Raw genomic sequence first — 23,472 nt, forward strand, 5'->3', positions numbered from 1 at the left:
ATTATATTTCTTGATTTCTATTCATATTATTGAAAATACTTTTAAGATACATTAAGTTTTTAAATTGGTTTTAGTTCTCATTAAAATAATCTTATAATACATAGTATATTTTACATTAAATATGTATTGTTCATAAGTAATAATGTATTATTTTACACTAAATCATTTGGCATTATGAAAACAAACGTATGCAACAAAGTTAATTACTTGGGTGTGAAATTTCAGGTTTTGTGATTTGGAATGAAAATAAACAAGATGTCCCACAGGTCTGAAATTTTATTTTCTTTTAATCTCTAGGCAAGACTTGTAGTTTTTTATCTTTTGCTATAAGATAGTCCTTAATACATGAAAATCTTTACCGTTTGGGGCATTAGGCATTCTGCTAGCTTGCTAGTTTAGTCTTTCATGCCACTGACAGACAATAGTTTGTTGGCTCAGTGAGTTATCAGCCCTGTGCAGAAATAATCTGTGGTCTCTGAACACTACAAATGGCCAGTGACTGCTGTGCAAAATGGCACCGCTGCAGTAAGGTGCTGATTCAGGACAGTAGAGAATGATTTCAGGTATCTGAATAGTTCTGTTAAAGTCAATATGACTTCTTACATGTGCTAAAATACTCTGTTGAGATGGAATCTGAAAAGCCTGCAAACTTTTAGGCAACTAGGAGACCCTAACAAAGGAGTGAGACAAGGGTAGATTCTTTTCCAGATTTCTGGAAACTGACTTTTCTGCCTGAGATTCTTTCATAAAAGACTAATCCTACTGATATTCTTTTCAAAACCAAAATATTCAAAATGTAGTAGAAGCACTGTAACGACAGGATTTTCAAAGCATTTGTTGTATTTGTTATGATCCAGAAAAACAAAGGGAGGAGGGAAGAATCTTTAAAACTACTTTAAAGTGCTTACAACTGTGCCTTCAATATGGCACAGATAACTTCATTTAGCTAAATTCAAACTTCAGAAGCTTTTCCTAGCCTAATTAGTCTGAGGTAATGAACAGAGATTTACATTATAGAGAGGCAAGCCTGTGAATTGCAGCCTAAGAAAAGCTCAGAGCTCTTCCTCCAGCAATAGCCTGGGAAATAGGAACCCCTAGAGGTTAAAGATTTAAGAATCATTTGCAAAACTCCTCCAACTGATAATCTGTGCATATGACCAACCACTTTAAAAGGAAATGGCATTGCTATATATTTTAATATTCAACATAATAATATTTGCTTTTTCATAAGAAAAAGTTATTATTCTTTTTCTCATGCTACCCATGCATTTCAATGTCCATAACATTGTCTTTACATGAAGAATTCAGTTAAGATATAAATACTGCATGTTTTACCTTTTTATTAAATGAGTTGCTTCTCTTTAGCCTTATAATGCCTTCTTTGCTGCAGTAAAATGGATTATGACTGAGCTTGTCTTGTAAGTAAATTTTATTAACAACTTAATGAATATTTGTATGAACTGAACAGTTCTACTTTTGAATGATTAATGAATACTTGTACATGTTGCCGTTTATTATATGATTTCAAATATATTAATATTTGTCAATTTTTTGCTTTCCAATTTTACATTGTTAAAATCTGAGAAAATTTTGGCTATACGAATGCGCAGTTGCACTTCTATTACATTATTCATGGTCTTCACTTACTTCACTTGCAAACCAAATTTATTATTGTGGTTACTGTTAAATTTTGCATAAATGTCTGGCTGTTTATGATGCTGCTTGGATGGGCTGTTGTCAATATCGAAAACTGTTACAGTGATTCACTGTGGTGTTTGTCAATTCTCAAAATTCTGTTCAGATGGACCTTTTACAGTATATGCTAGATAAGGTGTACTCTGTATGTTGCCGAATTTTTTTACCTTGCCTAATTCTTCTAACATTTCCACTTAGTACATAATGAGCATTACTTTTAAGAGACATTGCCTAAGAAATCACAGAGAAATATCATATGGAGAAGAGGAAGCCTTAAAATGTGCCTTATTATTAACCTATATGTTGTATTCTTGCTCTTAACAAATAGCAGAGTTGCAGATTTAAGTGAATTTTATCATTATTGAAATAGAACTAATTTTTTATTGTAGTAATTTTGTTTTAATTGTAAATTCTATGAGCTTTCATCAAAGTTAGGAATAAAAGTAAAGGAGATTTAACTGGATGGCTATTGCCAGAGGGCAGAGATTGATCTTAAATGCAGCTTTCAAAGTAACTATCAGGGAAAGAAATCATGTTAAAATGAGACTTTTATGTTAACATACACCAGCTTCAAAAATTTCAGGAACTCTCTGTGTTTATAAGTATTGTAGATTCAAGATCATGTGATAAACTGGATGTTGGTTTCACATTCTTCACACTTACAATAATTGATAGACTTACACATTCAAGGCCATTCTTCAAAGTAAATTGCAGTATATTTTAGTGGGAAAATGCATTCTCTGCACATCTAGTTAGAGGTGATTAGACACTCGTTAATCATCTTTTCTGCTCCTAGAAATAAAATAGTTTTATTATTTTAGTTCCAGAATTAATATAAGCAATTCTTTCATGTGTACTCCTGTACTGTAGCCAGGACAGTTCTAATCCTATGGCATTTTACTAAACACTCAGAGTACCTGCATAATGAAGAAATAATGTTCAGTAATGTTCAACTGTAAAAATATCATATGCTGCCATGCATTGAGAATTTTCATGGACACTTCAAATAAGATCAGTAATTTAAATTAATGATAGATAAATCTATGATTTATTGATGGGGTTAATTTTAGAATAAATTATTGTGGTAAAATACAACCCAATGAAAACATGAAAATAGCAGTAGTTGATAATCCCAGAGTTATGCTAGTGACATGAATTTCAGTTCTCTGTTAGCTTTTATTTAAAATAAGATTAATGGTATCAAACTACCGCCAGTTTAGTGTTTTAAAAACATTGGGGGATAATATGAAAACTCTAATAATTTCTCTAGGTTCCTTGTGGAATTTAATCTACGCAGTTGGTGGCACTCTGATCTAACAGCAAAAGGTAAGGGTGATTTTTATTTCCTGGCTATAATGGCAGAAATGTCTAAATTAAATCGGATTGTTGAAGTTCACATGTGCACTAAATGTTTAAATTAAATGTTAGACATCTGATAACAATAGTTTGTCTCCCATGTCAGCATCTTTTTGTTGTTGTTGTTGTTAATGTTTACCAAAACATGAGAGAACTACGATCTTCTATGAATAACCACAAAGTTCTCGTGTGTACTCTAGCACTATAGTATACTGCTATAATGGAAAAGTTAAAATAGTAGATAATGATTAAATATGTTTTTTAAAAGCATTTCCTGTCATTCCAAAATAGTCTTTGTGAGTAAAGCAATGACACGAGCCTTTTTCTGCTTATTCTACATTTTTTCTAAAGCTGCTGTAATATGTAGGGGGGTTGTAATGCTGGAAAATGCCATTGCAACAAGAGTCCACAGGAACATGGTCATCTCAATATAATTTTATTAGAAGAATTTTTTTTAGGGTTATGATAGTAAATTTTATGGTTTTATTTTTAAACAAGGCTCATTAAAACCATATTTTGTTTTATCATTTCATTCAAAATAGACGTTCAAAAGTAATAAACTAAAGATGAATTTAAAATTCAGTTTACTTAAAATAATTTTTAACAATGTGGAGGCTGCATTTGAAATAATGAAATGTTAACAGTTTCCATAAGAAATGGAAGTGTTCGATGTCGACTGTCTCTCATATTTTAGCAGGCTTTTTACGGCACGCAGCAGTGTTTCTCAGAAGCAAAGGCTGATTTACAAGAGCAGTGCTCTCCTCAACCGGCTGTTTCACTGGCAAATTATGCTGCGTGCCATTTACTGGAATAACGATTTAAACTGAATTAGTCAGCCTCATATTTACAGATTTGCATATTCCTCAGCAAAGCAGGGGATGAAATTGCTACTTTAGGCTTCAGTTTATATTTGCATTGCCTGGATACTAGGCTGTCCTTATGCCAAAATAATATCCTGTCTGAAGTTAAGGTATCGGGAAAATGGAACATACTGATTGCCCTGGAATATTCCAGTATCCCCTGTACTAGTAAGATGCTGGAGCTATTCTGTCTATCCTGGAGCAACCGGAAAGTACAGCAGCAAATAGCAAAGCATGTATCAGGCTACAGCCTAACATGTTGTAAATGTGTAGGGAGAAGGGGAGGCTGAGATGGGTGTCTGCTGGAGGTGAGGATTTGATAAGAGCCTTCTGGAAACATAGGTGCATGAACTTAGTATAGCCTTTCCCATACCGATGTGAAGTGTACGCTGCATTGCAACACCAGAGCCGGTTCTTCTCTTAGACAAACACTGAACCCGATGTAGATTGGATGCACACACACAAACAGAGCTTCATCGGAACCAGACGGACACTGTTTGCTTTTGGGGCTGCTTCATAATCAGCAGCGCCCAGACAGGTCTTCTAAGAACCAAGACTGACTTTCCAGTCATTTGCCTATCCATGATGACAAATGCCTCTGTCACTGATGGCTGTGAAGGGCAGTGTGGTTTGCTGTACTAGACCCAGAAAATGCAAAACTCTTCCTTTTGTCCGAAGAGGAAGGGAAAGTATTCCAGTCTTAGTCCCTGGTGGTTGCAGAACAGTGCAAAGCAGCCAGTGTAGGAAACAGGTAACTTTTCTGGATGTCTTTTAGAGGTATACTGTACAAACATGCTTTAATATATCCTGACATGAAACATTCAATGGCTCCTGCATGGAATGTTAGGGAAAACTTCCTTTAAAGACAGCATCCGTCTTCATCTCATGAAAATGAATGTCTGTTTTGTATTTTAAGCATGTACTAACTACAGAAGACAGGCATTAATAACTTGCAACCTTTCTTTTCCTAAAGACAAAACTATCATTACAGCACTTTTGTAGACAAGTGTGATTGAGGGATTTTCATTCATGTTTTAATTAATAATGAAGTTTTAACTACATAATTCACTTGCTCCATTTCTTTGATGAGTAAGAGTACTGAAAATACTCCCTCATCATGGTCATTAGAATGTCACCATTTTTATAGTACTGCTTGGCCACTTCAAATTTGGTTAGGTAGCAAGCAGTAGTTGTTTAGAAACCAATACATGTTAGTAAAGCAAAAGCAAGAGACATTTCAAGAGAGAAAAATCAGCAGGAGAGAAAAGTCCATACTTAAGTCTGCTCTTCTGCAGATGCTACATTACCACTACGACATAATTATGACTCCACTTCATGAAATTATAACAAATGAACATTTGTTTTCAGCTTAACAATGCTTAAAAAAACTCAGGAAAAGAAAGGGGAAAAAACCAAACAAAAAAAAAAAAAAAAGACAAACAAACAAAAAAGAAAACCCAAACCAAAAACCAGTTCCTCTAATGGGGAAATTGGTTCCTGCTCACATTGTGACATTAATAGAGCATCACACACTATGAAGATACTAGAAGGTCCCCACACACCTGCCGATTTACCAGACCACAGTATGAAATATAATTCTGCACAAGATCTTGTCACCTCAATCACATTTGTAAATGAGAGAGAAGAAACCGCTGCCCTAAACCCTCGGCAATGCCATCATGTTCTGGACTCTAATGAGTTGCTGGAAATCTGAGATCCATGGATCTTTGGCAGACTTTTTGTTACACAAGCCATATGTTGATACAAGTGCGGGTAGACCCAAAATACAGGTGATAAATTTCAGTCATTCTTGGCAACAGATAAGGAGAGCAGAAGAAAAAGGGAGAAGGTGTAGTAGAGTTAGTCAGCTTTTTTACAAATGCTAAATTGTTAAATATATCATGACCATATTGAAAACATCAGAAATCCAACTTTTCTGACTAACTTCAGTACCTTCCTTCAGATCTGTGCATTTGGGTGTATATTTTTTTTTATTATATACAAAAATTACGAACAGTTCAGAAATGCACGTCCTATAGCATGATTGCAAATGCAGTTTTGGTCTTTCCCCTGGCACTGCGCAGCAGATATGCCACTGGCTTTGAAACAGATTATCTGGAATAGAAGATCTGTGAAGTCCAAGAGCCTGTTCAGTGTAATCTATTTTTGTCATACCTTGTCTTGTTTTCTCACTTAGCAATTAGTTTAAGATAGGCTTAACATTTGCGCTGATGTGCAAGTGTATCTCTGTGTTAAGGAAGAATGAAGGGGTGGGGAGGGAAAAAAAAGGGAATGAGGGAGAGACATTGTCCAACAGATACATTGGTGTGGGAGTCAGAAGAGCTGCCTTCAGTTCCCAGCTTTGCTGCTGTCCTGCAGTTTGACCTTGAACCAGCCCCACTGCTTCCCAATACCTCGATTTTACAACTTTTAAGATGTAAATAGTGACACTTTCTTTTCCCTTGCACTGCAAGGGCTTCAGATTAAAAGTGTTGTGGATTCTTAGTTATTACTATTTTGGGAAACAGATAACAAGCATTGGTTTGGGGCAAAGTAACACTTCTGCCCCCACCCACCCACAGAATTATTCTAACTGTGGAAACTCTGCAAGGGTTTCCAAGCTGTAATCAAAAAAAAGGGATTTTGGCTTCAGTAATATGTAATACAATTTAGATATCAAATATAAATGTAAACTCCCATACATAACCATTATGTAGCTATGCACAGCGTCACTGAAATAAAAACAACAGTAAGTTCATCTTGAATCTACAGAGAAAGAAGAAAAGCTTGTGCATAAATGTAAAGTAGCTTGGCAATGGCTAAACCATTAATAACTACTTTAACAGTTATGTCTTCCAAAATGACATTCCACGGATAAACTATTTTTAATTGAAAAAATAGTGTTATGCACTGCCTAGGAAATCTCACAGGGTGGCAGAAGCTGAGTAACATTTCCGTTCTGTGCGAGCTCTGTAACACAGCATCTCATGTTGTTCAGAACTTTGTGTGCTGTTCTTCCCATGTTAACATCAAGATATTTTTTCCTGTGCCTATAGCGCAGAGGTTGAAACAAACCCTAGAGCCCTGTGATACTGAATATCCAGCTTTTGTTTCTGAACGCACTATAAAGGAGACCACGGGGAATATTGCTTGCGATGACTGTTTCAAGTAAGCCCTTTCAATTTTTTTTTTATACAACTGTTTGTGACAAAGCAATAAAACTGAATTATTCAAGGTTATGTTGAAGAACGTACAAGTCTGTTATGTTTTATCTTATATAGTGATCTCTTCCAAGTGTCATTTCTGTGATTACAGCTGTCATTTAAGTTTGATACTCTTAAATTAAAGCAGTGCCTATTAATTTCTACCAAAAAATGTAAAACCAGTGGAGGTTTATGCTAATTTCAAAGAATAGTGAATGTTGTAAGACTTTTCCTGGACACAGGCAGCAGGCAGTATTATTAAGAGCATACTCTGTAAAGCTTTACATGCAAAACTATACAGAAGTGAAATCCTGCTGGATGGGTGAGATGTTTCCTTGCAGTACAGTGAGATCTGGTTGTTTTACTTGAATGCCAAACAGTGTTTCCTTCTTAGAATTGTTGGACTGAAGAGTGGGAGAGGATTGAATCTATTCTCAAAACTTTCAGTGCTGGGAAGCTGAGTTTATAGTAGAGACCTCCGAAGTCGGTGCTGCACCCTTGTCGGTCCCACCAGTGCTGCTGTAAAGTTGCCCCTCATAGATTTGAGGGAAGAGAAAGACTCCAGTATAGCTTTCCTCCCTCATGCTGGAAATGTCCGTTCTCTGCATTTGCTGCCTGTGTGCACTGACTTTTTACTGTAGTTATGGTACATTTGAAGAATTGCCTAGGTATCATTTATGCAAATGTCTGTACTTCAGTAAGTCTCTTAATTGGATTTCCTTTATGCAGAGAGGTCATAATCACAAAGGGCATTAGTAGTAACAGCAATGATTTGTCTATCAATGTAAATGTCAGGAAGAATTTGTAAGTTAAACAAAAATTGTTGTAACTTTCCCTTTCAAGACTAAATCAATATCTAATTAGCAAATAAAGGTGAAAATTTCTTCTATTTGAAGTCAATAGGTGTGCTTCTGAACTTGCTCCTAATTTTTCTCCTTGATATCTTCATTGCTTTAAGACGGGAAATAGGAGTAAGTACACTGGAGTGCTAATATTCACCTTTAATTTCCTGTTGACCAACTCTTAATTATAAGGAAATTATTAATGTCTGGTATGACTAATTGCTTGTATTTGGCTTTGTGGGATTGAAGTATGAAAGTGCTTTGTAAATTGATCCAAGGGAGCCCTTTAAATGTAACAATAGGTCCCACTGCCTGAAAAGTACGAACTCAACAAAATCAAGCCATGATTTTTGCACTTGACATATCAAATACAATGTAGGTTACACTCTGTGAGTGCTTCGTGCCGGCATTACAGAATTCAAGCAGCCTTATTCTGTGATCATTTAGCAGATTACTGAGATGATGTGCAACAAATTATCATACATCCCTGGCAGTGCTCAAGGCCAGGCTGGATGGGGCTTTGAGCAACCTGGTTAGTGGAAGGTGTCCCTGCCCATGGCAGGGGGGGCTGGAACTAGATGATCTTTGAGGTCCCTTCCAACCCAAACCATTCTATGATTCTGTTTAAATATTGCAAACAGACATAATTTCATGAAAAGTTTAATTTAACAGGACCAGGTTTTCTCAAAGGAATGCAGATTTCAGTCTGTCGTCTTAGGTAACTTCAGGTCAAAGGAAATAACTTGCAAAAATAATACAATTCATTCTGCAATACTTGGACAGCACTGAGCTGGAAACTGAGTTTAGTGAAAATTATAGTATTTCAAAAATAATGCGCTAAGATCTTTTTCATAGAAAAACATTTTATGTTCCACAGTGGAACAAAAAAATAAAAGAAAACCCTGTAAGTTACAAACTGATCTCAAGGCACCCATTATTTTTCTCCACAAGCAATGGCAAAACCTAAAGAAATAATCCAGAAGAACTATTAGATTCTCATGGGAAAGTTCTTCGTTATACCGTTTACCCACTGTCATTAACAATCTACAAATTGCATCTGAGATTGCAGACTGCATTGGATTCCAAATATTTTTGTTATAACCCAGGACACTTTCCCGCAGAACAGCTAAGGAATTTGACCCAAAGTCCTTTGTAGACCTACATCTTCTGACCCAGTTTTCTGTTTCACAGCCTCAGTACCAATAAATATTTTTACAAGCAAGTGTGTTGCTTAATACTTGTAATTTAAGAATGATGGGCTCAATCAGTCAAAATTAGGGTTCAACCTTATATACATAAGAGTCTTGAACTGACACTGTGTTCAATGATTAATCTGCACGGCATCTGGTGTGTAGTAGGCTCTCAATTCAGAACCATCGGAGTCAGTAAGATTATTTTCTGTATCCTCTTTGGATTGTGTTATAGATTTGTTTGTGATATGTGCTTGCAAATCTTGATTACAAATTGGAAAATATATTTGTAAATATTTAGCTGAATATACACCCACTTTAATATTGCAACCCTATTTGAAAGGCACTAGAAAAGTCAGCATATTGTGCACAGGTTTACAAACCAAAGTTATGCAAATACTCTGCTTCAGGAAGGTTTGTGTCACAAGTTACTCATTCAAGTCACTGTCCTTTGTTCCTACAGTGTCAGGCACAACTATAGAGCCCTTGTCTGAAAAAGAAGACTAAAAGCAGTCTCTTCGTAGAAGTAAAAATGACGACTGATGTTAATTGTAACCATATAATGTTACATAGATAAGACATTTCAGAGCACAAATACTGTGTTATTGCTAACAAAGTCACAGTCATAGTCAACAAGGTCACATAGTGAGAGTAGGAGGCTCAATCTTACTCTGTCCTGGCCATGCTGTTACTGATAGTATAGAAATACTCTACATTTCGTAGTTACCAAGGGGAACAGTTGCCTACTGTAGTTATGAAAACTAAGCCTTGTTCTTATAAGCATTTCCAATTATAACTTTTAATCGTGGATGCTTGGGCTTAAATCAAAGTATCCTCACAAATAAATCACACAGTAGAAAGGACTACATGCTAATTACTTCGTAAATAGCTGGCTTGCCTTTTTAGCCATCTCTGAAAACTTAGTCGACGGAAATTCACCTACACACTTAAGTGGACTTTGAGTCAAGCACTAAATGTATACAGACCTATAAAATACACTCTCTATATGTAAACTTATCTCTTACTAGAAAAAAATAAATGCTACTTTGGGATAATTTGCAATGTTTAAAAACGATTTTCAAAAATATAGGTTTTATTTAAGAAAGCAGGAGCCTAAAAGAAAATAAGAATTAACATAAGAATGTCATTAGGGTCAGGGTTTGGCTGTCCCACACCATAATTTGTTGTTATTCAATATCCCAATCATTATTAAATTAATCTTCTATTTAAGCAGCAATCAAAAACAAGTCAACCCACATTTTCTAAGCACTGTCAACAAAAGAGAAAAACTGGGATTTTTTAAAAATCTGAAATGCTTTCATATTTTCCAGTAAGCTATTCCCTTTTATAAAGAAAAAAAAAAGAAAAAAAAAAAAAAGCATTACGTCTGAAAACTCAGATAGCCTGTTGAATGTTCTACAGCAGCTTCAATGGTGGAAATAGTTAATTGCTAAAGAGAAATGTTATTTCTTTATCAATGTCAACTCTTTCTCTTGCATCAGAGCTACACTAATGCCAAACAACTTGGTATGGGTTTTAAAGGTAGTGTGCTGCTCAGAGATGTGTTTTTGATTAGACATTACATTTGATGTCTTTGGCTAAATAAACATCTCAATGCTGCTTGCAGCTTGATGAGGTATCACCCCAATGCGTTAGCCTATTTTAATACACATCAACCATTTTAATACACATTCAGCCATTCGCACCAGTTACATTACCAGTTTGTGCCTTCTGGTGATCTCAGCATTGCAAATCTTAATTGCTGATACTTAAAGAGCAGTAAAAATGTCTAGAGAAAGCATCCTTAGAAAGACAAGTTATTATAAATTAGAAAAGATGATGGCTGTTATGATATTTGACCAAAGAAAGTTACCTGATCTCTTTAGTATATCAACTCATTTGTTTGTAGAACAGACAAATTTTTCTCTAATTGTAAATCTCATTTTTGCATGAAAATTCAGATGTTTTCTTTTAGCTTCACTTAGGAAAAAAACATTAATTTCAGTGTTAACCCAGGCTGCTATGAATGTGAATGTAGATCTGTAGGCACAGCAACTCGCTCATCTGACTATTTATACATTAAGTATATATTTAAGAATTTCAAAGTTGTAAGGAAACTTTAAGTGAATAATTCCAAGTTTGCATGTTCAACTGTAAAACTATGGGCATACAAATCAGGCAGCCGTTGCACAGTCAAATGCTTAAAAATCTGCCCTTTTAACCTCTCCTGTTCATGTGTGATGACATATTGGACTTGGATGCAGATCAAAAATCTGGCCTTACTTCCAATGACCCGGGGAGCAAAGCCCCCTTCTCTTTTAATTGTAGCACTCATGGGTCCACAAGGTCAATACCAGAAACCTAAAGACACTGTTTTGTTCCCAGTTGATCCTTTGTGCAGAGTCTTAAGACACAAAACAGAGAGAAGTAAATATGAGAAAGCCATGTTCTCAGTAGGGAAGCAAGGAAACATGTAGCTACAATCATCCTAACCCTGGGAAGGATGTGTGTGGTTTCATTACACAAAATATGGATGTAAGTGTTGCCTTTACTTTCTTGTATATCTCATGTAAATTGCCTGTTAATTGAGAGGAACTACTTATTTGATTAAACGCCATCCCATGTATTATATATTTTGCCCATTGGAGTGTTAGTAAGGAGGCGATTATTTAACAGGGAAAACCATCAATAAACTAAATGCCTTCTCTTGATCTCTTATAGACTGGGCATCGAGTGCTGTTCATTACCAATAAGAAGAGGTAAATGGCAGTGGAATTATAGTTCAGGATGACACTGAACCCTTCATGTGAATTTTAATGGCAAATTTCACACATGTCCACTGAATGTTCTTATTTGGCAGTAACAGATAAATAACAATACCAATTAGATTCAGATTGTTCAGGGCATGAGTATATTAGTGTCAGGAATAGTGCAATCTGCAGGCATTAAAATGGTAATGATTTTTAAAAAACACTTAATTTTGATGCATACCACCATTTGCTGAAATATTTCTGCATTTCTTTCCCAGTAGAAGCCTGCCAAACTGCTGTACTTGATCGTGTTTAAAATGTGTAAATAAATATGCAGTTCAATTTCCCATGAAATAAATAATCATTTGCCTTTTCAAATGTAGTTAGTTTACTTCCAAACAAATCAGCTTGCCACGTAAAATAAGGAAAGCATAAAGGGCCAATTTCTTCTCATTTGGAGCTCTATCTACATACATCAGCATATCCCTGTAGATTTCCTGGAGTAGTTTGGGCAGTAAATTATAGTCAGTCTTCTAAAAGACATTTTGGGTTATATTCATTCTACTGTATCCATCTTATAGGACCCTGAGGAAAACCAAGTGTTCTCTATATTTCATCATTGTTTAGACTGTAGGTTTTTGCGTACTTGCGTTTTCAGCAACCATGCAAAGTACACATATGATAACATGTGCATAAATGTTTTTTACCTGTGCCCATGCTGAGTCACAGGTGTGCCATAGTCAAACTGCTCACTGCTGATCTTGGCAACATTGCACGGATCGTAATTCCTGGGAGCTTGCTTAGCTGTGCATGGAAGTCAAGGGGAGCTCAGTATTTTGCATACCTCAGTACTTAATTGTTCTAGTATCAAGAATAAAAGTCTTATCGAGTCATCTTGCACCTCTGCTTGGAAAATCAGATCTTCCAGACTTGCAGAATACTTGGGAGTGTTGAAAAGTCTTTATATTTGCAGCAACAGCAGTATTGGTAGAAAATGGTCATAGCCAAAACCCCAAAACTCTAGAAGATCCCAAAAGACTTTTTTTCCTATCCTTTTCTTGTAAAAAAGTATTGAATTATGTAATTTAAACTGCTGGAATTGTTAGTTAAAGGTCTTCATACTTAGTGTAATATCCTATATTGTGTGTTACCCACACATCTCCACTGTATGTCGAGTAACTTCCTCTTCACTGCAAAGACAACGATGATTATAGTGTTTGTCATGCAGGTGCAATTTAAAGTCACCGTATGGGTAATTTGACTCTACCCTTTGATAATGTATATTTTGAATGACCTGTTCAGGAAACACTGTAAATTACTATTTTCATTTTAGAAAATAGGCATATGAAATAATAGGGCAAGGCACATATAAGTTACCAGGCAGGTTTCTGCCTGCCAGTCATTAGTTTTAACAATCCTTTGGACAGCTTTCAAGGTTTGTTTTTTGTTTTGTTTGTTTGGGGGTTTTGTTTTTAAATAGAGAAAGATTTTCAATATTCCAGTTTTTATTTCAGAACTTTTTAGTGTGCCTATTGGATTCAGGAGTACTGCTTACACATGGAATCCCACCTTATATTGAAAATAGGTTTTTCTTATTATCTCAGTTTCTATATCAGAGTGTTCTCCTCAAAATCAAAACCTTGGAGTTTGTTTATTTAGTTGACAAAACCATGCAAATCTGTATTCAGATGCTCAGTTTGCTTGGCATTGTAATCATCATAAAACAGAGAATGAAAGAATTACTATGGATCCAAGGAGAAAAGGTAATGTAAAAAAAAAATAAAATATGACCATAGTAATATTTTTCAAAGGGCATTTTTAATGGCAAGGAATATATATTGAATGAGAGAGGGACTCCACAGAAGGAAAAGGAAGATAAGGAAATGGACTGTGGTCTTTTCTTGCAGATGTGTGCAAATTTTTTATTAGGAGACTTTATAGCACTGACTGTGTAAACTGTAAAATCTCGGAGGTATATGGGTCAGCTTCCAAGCAATTCAGTCTATTAGTTTGTCATCAGTTTTGTTGTAGGTTTCGGGGGTTTTTTTTCTGATGAGTAGGGTGAGATGTGCTTTTTCTCTTCACTGCCCACTTCTCTACTTAGGTCTTCCAAATGAGCCTAGAGCTGAATTGCTTGAGAAGTTTTATTTATAAAATTCTGCATAGGATGGTGGTGATCTCCACCCATTCACTATTCATAGTTAAGCTCAGTAGTGCTATAAAATGTAAATATTACTCAAAAATTAATGTAATTTTACATTTTAAACAAGCAGTGATAAATATTAACCAAATGATAGATAGTATCTAGCACAATGAAATGGTGCTTTGTAATGGCAGCAGATTTAAAAAGTTGTATGAATGCCATAATCTATAGAGCTGAATAATATATATGTGTGTGTGTGTATATATATATATACATAAAGATGGCTTGAAATAGGAAAAGTTATTAGAATTGGGAAACACTGTGAAATTTTAAAGCCGGGCAAACTTGCGAAGAATTGCTAATACTAGGAAATTCATTTCAGTTTATAATACACTTATATTATATTGCAGTCTGATTGATGAAAAAAGTGGAAACAGGGCTTAGGCATCTGTACATGTGACACTTCACAGAGGATTTGAGAGCTTAATGAATATTTAATAGTCTTTATCTTGGAAAAACATCATGAATTTTAAGATCTGAGTGCCATGCAGGGAACATTCATACATTACCTAAAATATTATAGAGAACATGACATGCAGTGTACTTAATTCTTTCAGATGTGGCCTTCTTAATAATTGCTAAAGTTTATGTTTACAGAAATAAATTAACAACATCCTTGCAAAGCACACTGTGGGCACATCCAATGAGCACTTTAGTCCTAGGATTTATGACACTTTTAATGTGAATCTCCCAATCATCTCTGCTTTTCATACGCCAGTTTGTGATGCATAGCTCTTTGCTAGGGCTGTACTGTCTTTAGATTTGACTAGACCCAAAGCTGTGGAAAAGAGTAGTTACGAATTCATGCATATCAGAAGTTATGTTTACAATGTCACATGATATTTGTGAGCCTTCCTAAAATCAACTGGCTTTTTAATCTTTAAATTATATTTAGAATCTAGTTTAGAAATAATGTAGTTTTTAAAAAACACTGAGATGTCTCTCAGTACAAACCACAGCTACTGAAGTAAGTAGCTAAGTAACTTAGTAGTTTTTTATCTTTTAGCCCTAGTAAGGGCTAAAAAACCTCCACTACAAACACGTAGACTAACATACTATAGTGGAACTGCATTTTCAAGTCTAGATATCTTCTCTGACCTCCCTGTCATTGTCCTGCTAACCAGATGCCACTGTCAAAAAGCTAAGTCTAAGCTTTAAGAGATCTCTGATATGATTTGCTTTGTACCGATTACTGTATCTCCTCTGTTGTCATCGTGAGCAGCTTATCATAGAACCAGGTACCCACCCTGCCTGCGCTCAGGTTTGTTCAAGGGTATGAACCTGCACTCATATTTAATGTTTGTGGCATTTCTGAGCTTAGTTTCTTTGCAAAAATTTTGCAGTCTATTTTAAACCTAGTGATCTGAAACTCTCCTTTATCTTACATCTTCATAAGGGTGGGCGGCTGGACTAAAACGCTTAGGAGCACTGTCAAATTCCTTGTTACACAACACACTTTTTTTTTCATCCTAGTGTGCACACTCAAAGCTTTTGGATGTTTGTTACATTTCTAATATGCAGCTGGTAAGATACTCTTATCTGAGCATCAGTTATTTGAGAAAGCATCCTCTGATTGATCATGAAAGATGAATGGCACTTCTGGGGATTCCTTTCTGAAATGTGATTGCCAACGATCCCGTAGCTCTCTGGGGTTGCAAGCCTTTGGCAGGCACAGGAATGGTGAGGATGATATCGTTAATTTAGATCCTTGATTCTAAACTTTGCTTTGAGTAGGTATGTTTATACTGACACAGAACTGTGCTGCAGTCAGCCAGGCTATACATGGTAGCAATATTTTGCCAGCATGAGGTCAGGTTACGGGCCTGAGGCTGAGAGTTTATCTGTCTCTTTTTATATTAGCGAACCACCAGATGCTTTTTTTTTCATATACTTTAACTGCTCCAGCTCTCAGAAATGTTGTTATTGGCATATATGTTATTTTTATAAATTGCATTGAAGATATTCCATTCTCTATCATCATTTATTTGAAACAAAAAAAGCAAAACGCCACACCAAAAATAAATAAATTAAAAAACAACAAGTAGCCCAACTTGACTGTGATATAAACATTTCATTCATTCATTTAAAAAATATGATAAGTGAGAGAAATGTGGGTTGGAAATGTAGCCAGCAGCCTGGAAAGCACATGATAGGAGTTGGGAAACAGCACAGCGGATATCTGCACTTCAGTTGAATGCTTAAAGTTTGTTCCAGACCATTAGGGTTGAACATTTGCAACCAACAGTTATGTGACTAACACATATTTGAGTGCAGAGTGCACAATATTTTCCATTTCCTGTACCCTGGTGCTGGTATGTTTTTTCTTTCTGTAAAAAAATAGGAAAGATCAAATTCGACAGATATGAAATGTAATCCCAAAGTGCCAACTAATCTTAATCCAAAATACCCAAACTTCATTAACATGGTTTTGCACTCAAAAAATAATGCTGAAAGGCCTGGAGAGAAATGGCTGAATTTACAGAGATGCTCGAGCATCTGAGCGCCCAGTGGGGGCTATCCAAGTTGAGTACCATGGAAATTCAGACTACTTTTTCACATCTTCGTGAATGTGTTTTGGTTGCCAATTTGAAAATACTGCCCTCAGTTTCTTTCAGTTCAAAATACTCACAGTGAATTTCTTCCATGCTTTGCAGGACTCATCTGCAAGGGCAAAACAACTGGTAGCTATTTCTTTTTTTTTTTTTTTTCTTTTCTATAGCCTCCTAAAAATGATTGATATGATTATGTATGTGCAGGAGTGACAAACGCTAACACAACAATAGATATTATTCTAGTCATAGTTTGAATGTAAGTCCCACAGTCATCACTGTAGCATGAAACAATAATATTAAAATGTTCCTATGGTCATTACAGAAACAAATGAAAAATACACATATGGATATTCCGCCCCCCCCCCCTTGAAGCAGGCTGTTAAAGCTCCTAAACATGAAATTAAAGATGAATCTGAACAGCCGTTTAAATGTTTACAGGATATTTTAAAATCCCACCTGAGCCATGTGTTTATTGTGACCATGTATTCTACTTCATAGCATCTGTTGTCACGAGCACAGATCTAAATAATAGCAGCATATTTTTGTAAAATTAAAAAGTGTATTGTTTGTAGAATATACCATATTGATCAATAATTCTTACTTATGAACAAGCATGTTTTAAAACAAAGCACAATAATGCAGTATTTCTGTGAGAAAACAAGATTTTTTTAAAAAATTCGTAACACACAGCATTGTTTTTAAACAAAGTTTAATCGATTTTAATGTTTCTGTGGTGCTCAAATCGTCCACAAATTACAAAGAAATATATTCCATTCTGCAGGATAATGGGAAGATATTTTATCTGAACTTTTTTTTTTTTTTTTTGCGGTTCCTCAAGCTTAGTTTTATCCTGTAAGTATCTTCAAGTTCCATGCTGCTTGTCATTCATTTTATTCCCTCAAACCCTTTGCAACCTTTGTAACTCTCTCTTGAAGGGGGCAATGGCTCTGAGAAGCAAAGATTGCTGAGCACTCTCAGGGTTATGACCACTCTCTGCTGTTGACACGGTAGCAGTGTTGCTGGCCACCGGCAAACAGGAGGGAGCACAGCTCTAAGTCAGGGAAAGGGAAAGGGATCAATGCAACTGACTAATGATGGAATTTGGGATCCTCAGTCTGTCCCCTCTCTGCAGCTGTCTGCCCCACCCCCCCCATCCCATGCGAGATGCTGCGTTCCACGTTTCCTTAAGCCTGGGTGTGTCTGGGGCTGTGTAAGCGGCTGCTCCTTACCAGGGAAACTCAGCGCTGTGCTCAGCCTGTATCCTGTCCAAAACGTAACATCGGTGGACAAGGAAATGGATCACCTCTCCTGCATGGAAAAACAGAGAATAAGCTGTGTGACACTAGGATTGATTTCCTTGAACAGCAGGTGCTACAGTCAAATAGCAGGGTGTAAGCAACTTACAGGTTTCTGAGCTGGGCAAGACACACCTCTTGCGTGTTTGAAATTGAATTACTTTAGCTTTGCCTGTTATGGATCCATCTATGTTAGGAAAGGAAAGCTGAAGCCAGCAGCATTTCAGAGACAAGATATTAAGCCTACCACATACAGATTTTGCACCTTGCGATTCAAGTAGTTGTGGTGAAGCAATGACCTGCATTGAGCAAGGAAATAGTGACTTGCACATGTGTGTGATCTTCAGTTAGCCGGTAAACCGCTTGTCTGCCTTCAGGGGATAGAGCAGCCTCATGAGTACAGCAGCCAGGAAGAAAAAAGGGTCTGGCTCTGCCTTGCTACTGCTGTGCCTGTTTTCATCAGTGTGGGAGAAGCTCCAAAATCCCTACGGGACTGCAGGGGCCCCACAGCAAAGTCACCTGCTGCAGCAGCTGATAAACCTCTTCCCTCTGTCCCTTTCCCACAGAGCACCAACAGCGCTTGTCTTATTATCCCCGTGCCCTTTCTCCCATCTTGGAACATCTCTCTCCTTTCCAGGGAGGTTTGTCCCTCTCCCACTTGCCTTACTGATACTTTTCCACTTTGTTCAGAGGCTGGAAGGTAAAAAGAGAAAGAAGCACACAGTGTGGAAAGAGGGCAGTGCAGCAAGGGCAGTGCCAGCTCGGTCCCTACTCCTCTACTGCCCTGAGTATATCTTGTAATTATCCCTCCTTACAAGTCAAAGTAATTCTTATAATAAGAAAAAGAGCTGGCAATTTTGAAATTAAGTTGGTTTGTTTTGGTTTGGGTTTTTTGGGGGGTTTGTTTGTTTGTTTGTTTGTTTTTGTTTTTAATATAGCCTGTGGCAGAAACTATTATGGTAACAATGTAATATATCTTATAATGGTATGAAAATTTTTATATACACAGGGAAAAGGAAGAGATTAAAATCAGATAAAGCCCCAGGTTTGAACGCAGTGTGCTGGCTCTTTTAGAACAGGTGTTGTAGTCTGCACTTAGCTTTAGGCATCCCATTTCACCCCCTTCCGGACGCATTTCTCTGCAGGATCACTGTTTAGCCATTAGAGAGAGAAAGACCCTCCCACAGAGGATGATTCGGATCGTGGAAGCCAAGCTCCTGCTCTGAATTATGCTTGAGCAGCCTGTGCCTCTCCAGGCTCTCTGTTCGGAGCTGGGGGTGATTACCCCTCTCGTGCAGGAACCTGAGCTACACACATGAAAGCAGCTGGGGTGACTGCCCTCCAAGATTTGTGTTACAGTCCTGTCATGGTGCTTCCCAGATTCTAGGCTGTCTTAAGAAATTAGAAAGAACTGGTTCTCTGTGGGAAGAGTCATTTAGCTACCATGCATGCATTAGAAGTGTGCTTTCTTATCATGCCTTCTTAAGCATGACTTTAGCAAATGTAATTTTGAATGCAGCAGTACTTGAATTCCAAGTCTTTTCCTGTTTAATTCTATAACGAAAAAAATAATTTCCAAAGATCAGATTAATAAATGCTTGCATTTTTTAGCAAATATTTACTATTTCCAAGTAAAACGTGAAGCTGTGTTTTTTTTCAGATCAATTTGTAGGTGTTTGGGCAGGTCTTTCTCTATGGGCTGATACAGAGGCAGGTTAGAAAGAAACAGATAGTGTGAAACATGAGAAAAGTGTTGTGTAATGCTCTGACTCAAAATACAGATTTTCTTGCAGATTTACTCTCTGTTCTTATTTTATCTTCATTAACAAAATAGTTTGGCATGACTAGATTTTCTTCCTCCTTCTCACTCTACCCCTCTCAAGTAACAAATTTCTTCCTTCCTCACCTTCCCCACAAAGTGAAGAAGCAGTTTGTGTTCAGGTCTGTTTTAAGCCTCTGAACCTGTATGTCAAACAAACCAAACTAGTTCCTCAGTGGATGAAAGATAGGGGAGAAGTTAATAATAAGGTTCTTAGGGACCCAGTGAGGTTACAGCATAACAGGAACCACAACAGTTTATTCCATTTTATATATAGAGACGTATGCAAGGATTTTGATAGTGCTGTCACTATCAAATGATGGTGAAGATACTGGTATAAAGGAAGAACATTTTAACCAGATTTACATTACTTAACACAAAAAAAGCATTACCCTTTAAAGTTGAAGTGTTCTCCATAATATTAAACATAGGCTGTTAAACACAGACTTTCCTTTGATTGTTAATAAAGGTCAATAAAAACCCTTACTCTGTCCTTGAAAGCTGACTGCCATATTGCCAGCGACACGAATGACAGCCGGAGCCAGCAGGTGTTCAGAAATGCTTAGTGTCATAGAAACTTTAAAGGCTCACAGTGGAGCTCATTTAAAAGACAGGACCATTTTCACTACTTTGTCAGCAACTTTCTTTATTCCCCATTGCAGTCGTGGAAGCTGTTCTGCTAGAGGTTTTTCTCACTTACAACTGAATCTTGGCATACACAATGAAACATTTTGAGGGAATATTTCAGTAACTGAAAGACTTTGTTCTGACTGGGTTTATGCACCTTTTGTTTTCTGTGACCGTTCAGTTTCTGAGGCTTACTGGCATGAATGTTCACTCAAAATGAATTTCAAAGATGCATGGGCATGTCACCATGGAAACTGGGAGTTGAACTGAAACACAGGACCTGCTTCGGGGGTGGCTGTGTGCTTTGTCCGCTTGGGGCAGGGAAGCAGTGCTGCGTGTATGGTCTGAATAGTCACAGAGCAACTGCAGCAGTTGTGACTGGCAGAAACTTCTTTGCCATTGATGTAGTGAGGGTAGGAATCCCTCATGACTGCAAAATGGTCTTAAATTACAGCAGCTGAAAGAAGCATAATTTTCTTGTGTAAATTCTATTAATAGAAAAGAAAGCTTAAATGGACATATTTTTTTTTGCCCTTAATTCTTTGCTAAACTCAATCTCTGTCTTCAGTCCTCTGTCTTCACTCGCTGATATGTTAATCCTTTGCCTGTGACCTCACAAGCCAGTGACTGGTGTGAGCATTTGGCTCCACAACTTCATTTCAAGGTTATGTTTGGGTATTGTGAAAGGGAAAACATCCATTTACTGCTTGTGGACGATAATGTTTTCTTTTTAATTTGCCTCTAGTATGGTAGAGAAGCAGCAAGTTGGTTCCACTTGGCAAGATATTAGTTAAGATATTATTAAGCGCTATGAAAAAAAATGCTGCAGTAAGCCAAAAACTTTTTTTTTTTTTTATGGTTCTTTAGATGAATCACAAGTTCTGTGGCAGTCGCCATAAGGTTAGACACTTCACAAACATCTGTAATAGGTAAACAGAATGTAGATTCTTAAGAATATTCACTGTTTGATTAGATTCACAGTGTGATTAGTTGATAACTGTCTTATAATTCCTGAAGTAGAAAACTTTTTTTACTGAACCTAATATACTGCTTTTTGTAGTTCCTTTAATTCATAATTCCATCAATCCATGCACATACTGCATTCCCCAAATCACCACGTCTAGCAGGATTTTCTCTATCACTTAATTCCTACAAACCTTTGTAGTTTTTTACTTTATTGGCAGAGAATCCAAACAGTGATTTACTCTAGCACCTTAGTTCCGTAGTGGAAACTTTCTTCTGGGTTAAAGTGCTTTCTTTTTTTCACACCAGCTAAGTGAAGTGATAGGAAAAGCTCCCAGATTTTTTTTACTTTTATTGTCCGCCCCCCCCTCTTCTTTTCTTCTTTGGGGAAGCAATGACCTGTACTGTACGGCCCTTATGCCACCCCAGAAAAGTGCATGAAAGAAGAAATGACATGGGAAATGTGCCCACCTTTCCTAAAATGGCACCGTTAAGCCTGGCTCGATGGTACATGCTTTCCAATAGGCTTCAGTATTCACCTGAGGGCCACCAAAAGGGACTATTACAGAACGACTTGGAGTTAGGAACACAGTAGGTACAACAGAAGAGAGAGTACTCCCTTCTCATCAAAAAGAGAAATTAATCATTGAGCATCCAGTTAATTGTTACAACACGTTATGCCCTTCAGGACCATTTCTGAGCCAGTTATAAAGATACAATAAATACAAGTTTTGGACCGCACAAAGTCCAAACTGTGCCAATTTCTGGGAATAAAATTAATATTTTTTCTACCCTTTAGGGTTTGATTTATTCCTAACTGTTTGGAGAAATTCATGCAGTACAATTTTGGTATTATTGTCTGTTAAAGTTTTTCCCTCCTTTCCTTTTATTGGCCCCATTTCTCCCACACACAACTCCACAAAGCCACAGATGCTCCATTACAATGATGTCAGTCTTGCTACATGCTCCAGCTGTTTGGTAGGTACATTTATAAAGTTCAGCCTTTTACATTGTGCCATAAATGTATATTTCATATATAAACATAAAGCTAACATATTGCAGATCACTCTAAGTGTAATTTTAATGGAGGTTCAGTAAGTTTAAAAAATACTGAAAAGTGTTTAATCTTTCCGTTGGCAACATTTTTATAGTAAGTTTTCCAAGTATTTTTTTTCTGAAGCTAGGTTTGAATATTCCCTGCCCCCTCTGCTATTTCATCCTCTGTGATCTTTGGAAAAAGCAGGGAGTTATTTTAGTAAGACAATATGTATTTTAAATAAAGATGTCTGAGGAAAAATATGTTTTTCTCCACATCTTCTTGGTGCTCAAACCCTCACTTAACGTTCTGTACGTTTACCAGCATACCACACTGAAAAACACCTAATTCCTGGAACCGCCGGATTTCAATGATATTCGGTATGGCAGATATTCTGTTGATATGATATATAAATTCTGACAGATTGTTTTAAAAATGTATCAAGACTTGGGTCCAAGCCTCAAAGCCTTTCTTTGTATTGTGTCCTGAATTTCAAATGAAAGGCTAAACGGTGCCTGTTTGGCTGTGCCTCCTCCCCTTTTCTCTTTGGTATGTGCTTATTAAGAGTTCAGCTCACTGTAACTATGTGGATCATTAAATAATGCCCACAGGATCCTTCCCTGGTCTCCCCTGGGTGATTTCCTTCTTACTAGCAATGTCTTTATTTCTCACTCTCCTTTTCAATTGCCTGTTTTATCTTAATTTGAATGTGGTGCTGAGTTATCACCATATTTGTATCATATAGTTGTCATTATTCTAAAATAAATTTCCTCACTTAGGAAGGTTTTGAGGTTTAATCTCTGTTTCGTTGGCTCAGTAATAAAAGGATTCTTGAGAGGACAGGTGAAAGCTGAGATCTTTCTCAGTAGTTCATGGCGCTTCAAGCAAGACCCAGAGCAAGTAAAAGCCCTAATGCGACTGTACAGGCTAAAGTTTGGGACTGTGAGTTGTCGTTGTGTGGCTGCAGGAGAATCTTCATTATTTTTACAGATTGATTTCATGTGTACTTAAAAATTCCCGATCATAAATACACAGCTAGGGATTCATAATAAAGCAGAGATTCTGTATTGGAATCTGAAGA

At 36.7% G+C, this 23,472-nt stretch overlaps 1 protein-coding gene across 5 annotated transcripts in view; it reads left to right on the plus strand.

Annotated features, from left to right (window-relative positions):
* CACNA2D3 (calcium voltage-gated channel auxiliary subunit alpha2delta 3) overlaps positions 1–23,472 on the plus strand; it is a 469,002-nt gene that overhangs the window by 442,852 nt on the left and 2,678 nt on the right. For 2 of the 5 annotated variants that reach the window (XR_003559900.2, XR_003559897.2), the window contains 4 exons: positions 226–266; positions 1,366–1,418; positions 2,966–3,021; positions 6,968–6,981. Coding sequence is in view for 2 of the 5 variants with exons in the window: in XM_027805089.2 (XP_027660890.1) it covers positions 1,366–1,418; positions 2,966–3,021; positions 6,968–7,079 (221 nt within the window). In the remaining 3 variants the exon portion in view is untranslated. Of the gene's footprint in view, positions 1–225; positions 267–1,365; positions 1,419–2,965; positions 3,022–6,967; positions 7,080–23,472 lie in introns of those variants that run through there. The other 3 variants (XM_027805089.2, XM_027805095.2, XR_003559899.2) reach the window with 3 other exon arrangements.

This window comes from Falco cherrug, chromosome 4 (genome assembly GCF_023634085.1).
Source record: "Falco cherrug isolate bFalChe1 chromosome 4, bFalChe1.pri, whole genome shotgun sequence".
NCBI lineage: Eukaryota > Metazoa > Chordata > Aves > Falconiformes > Falconidae > Falco > Falco cherrug.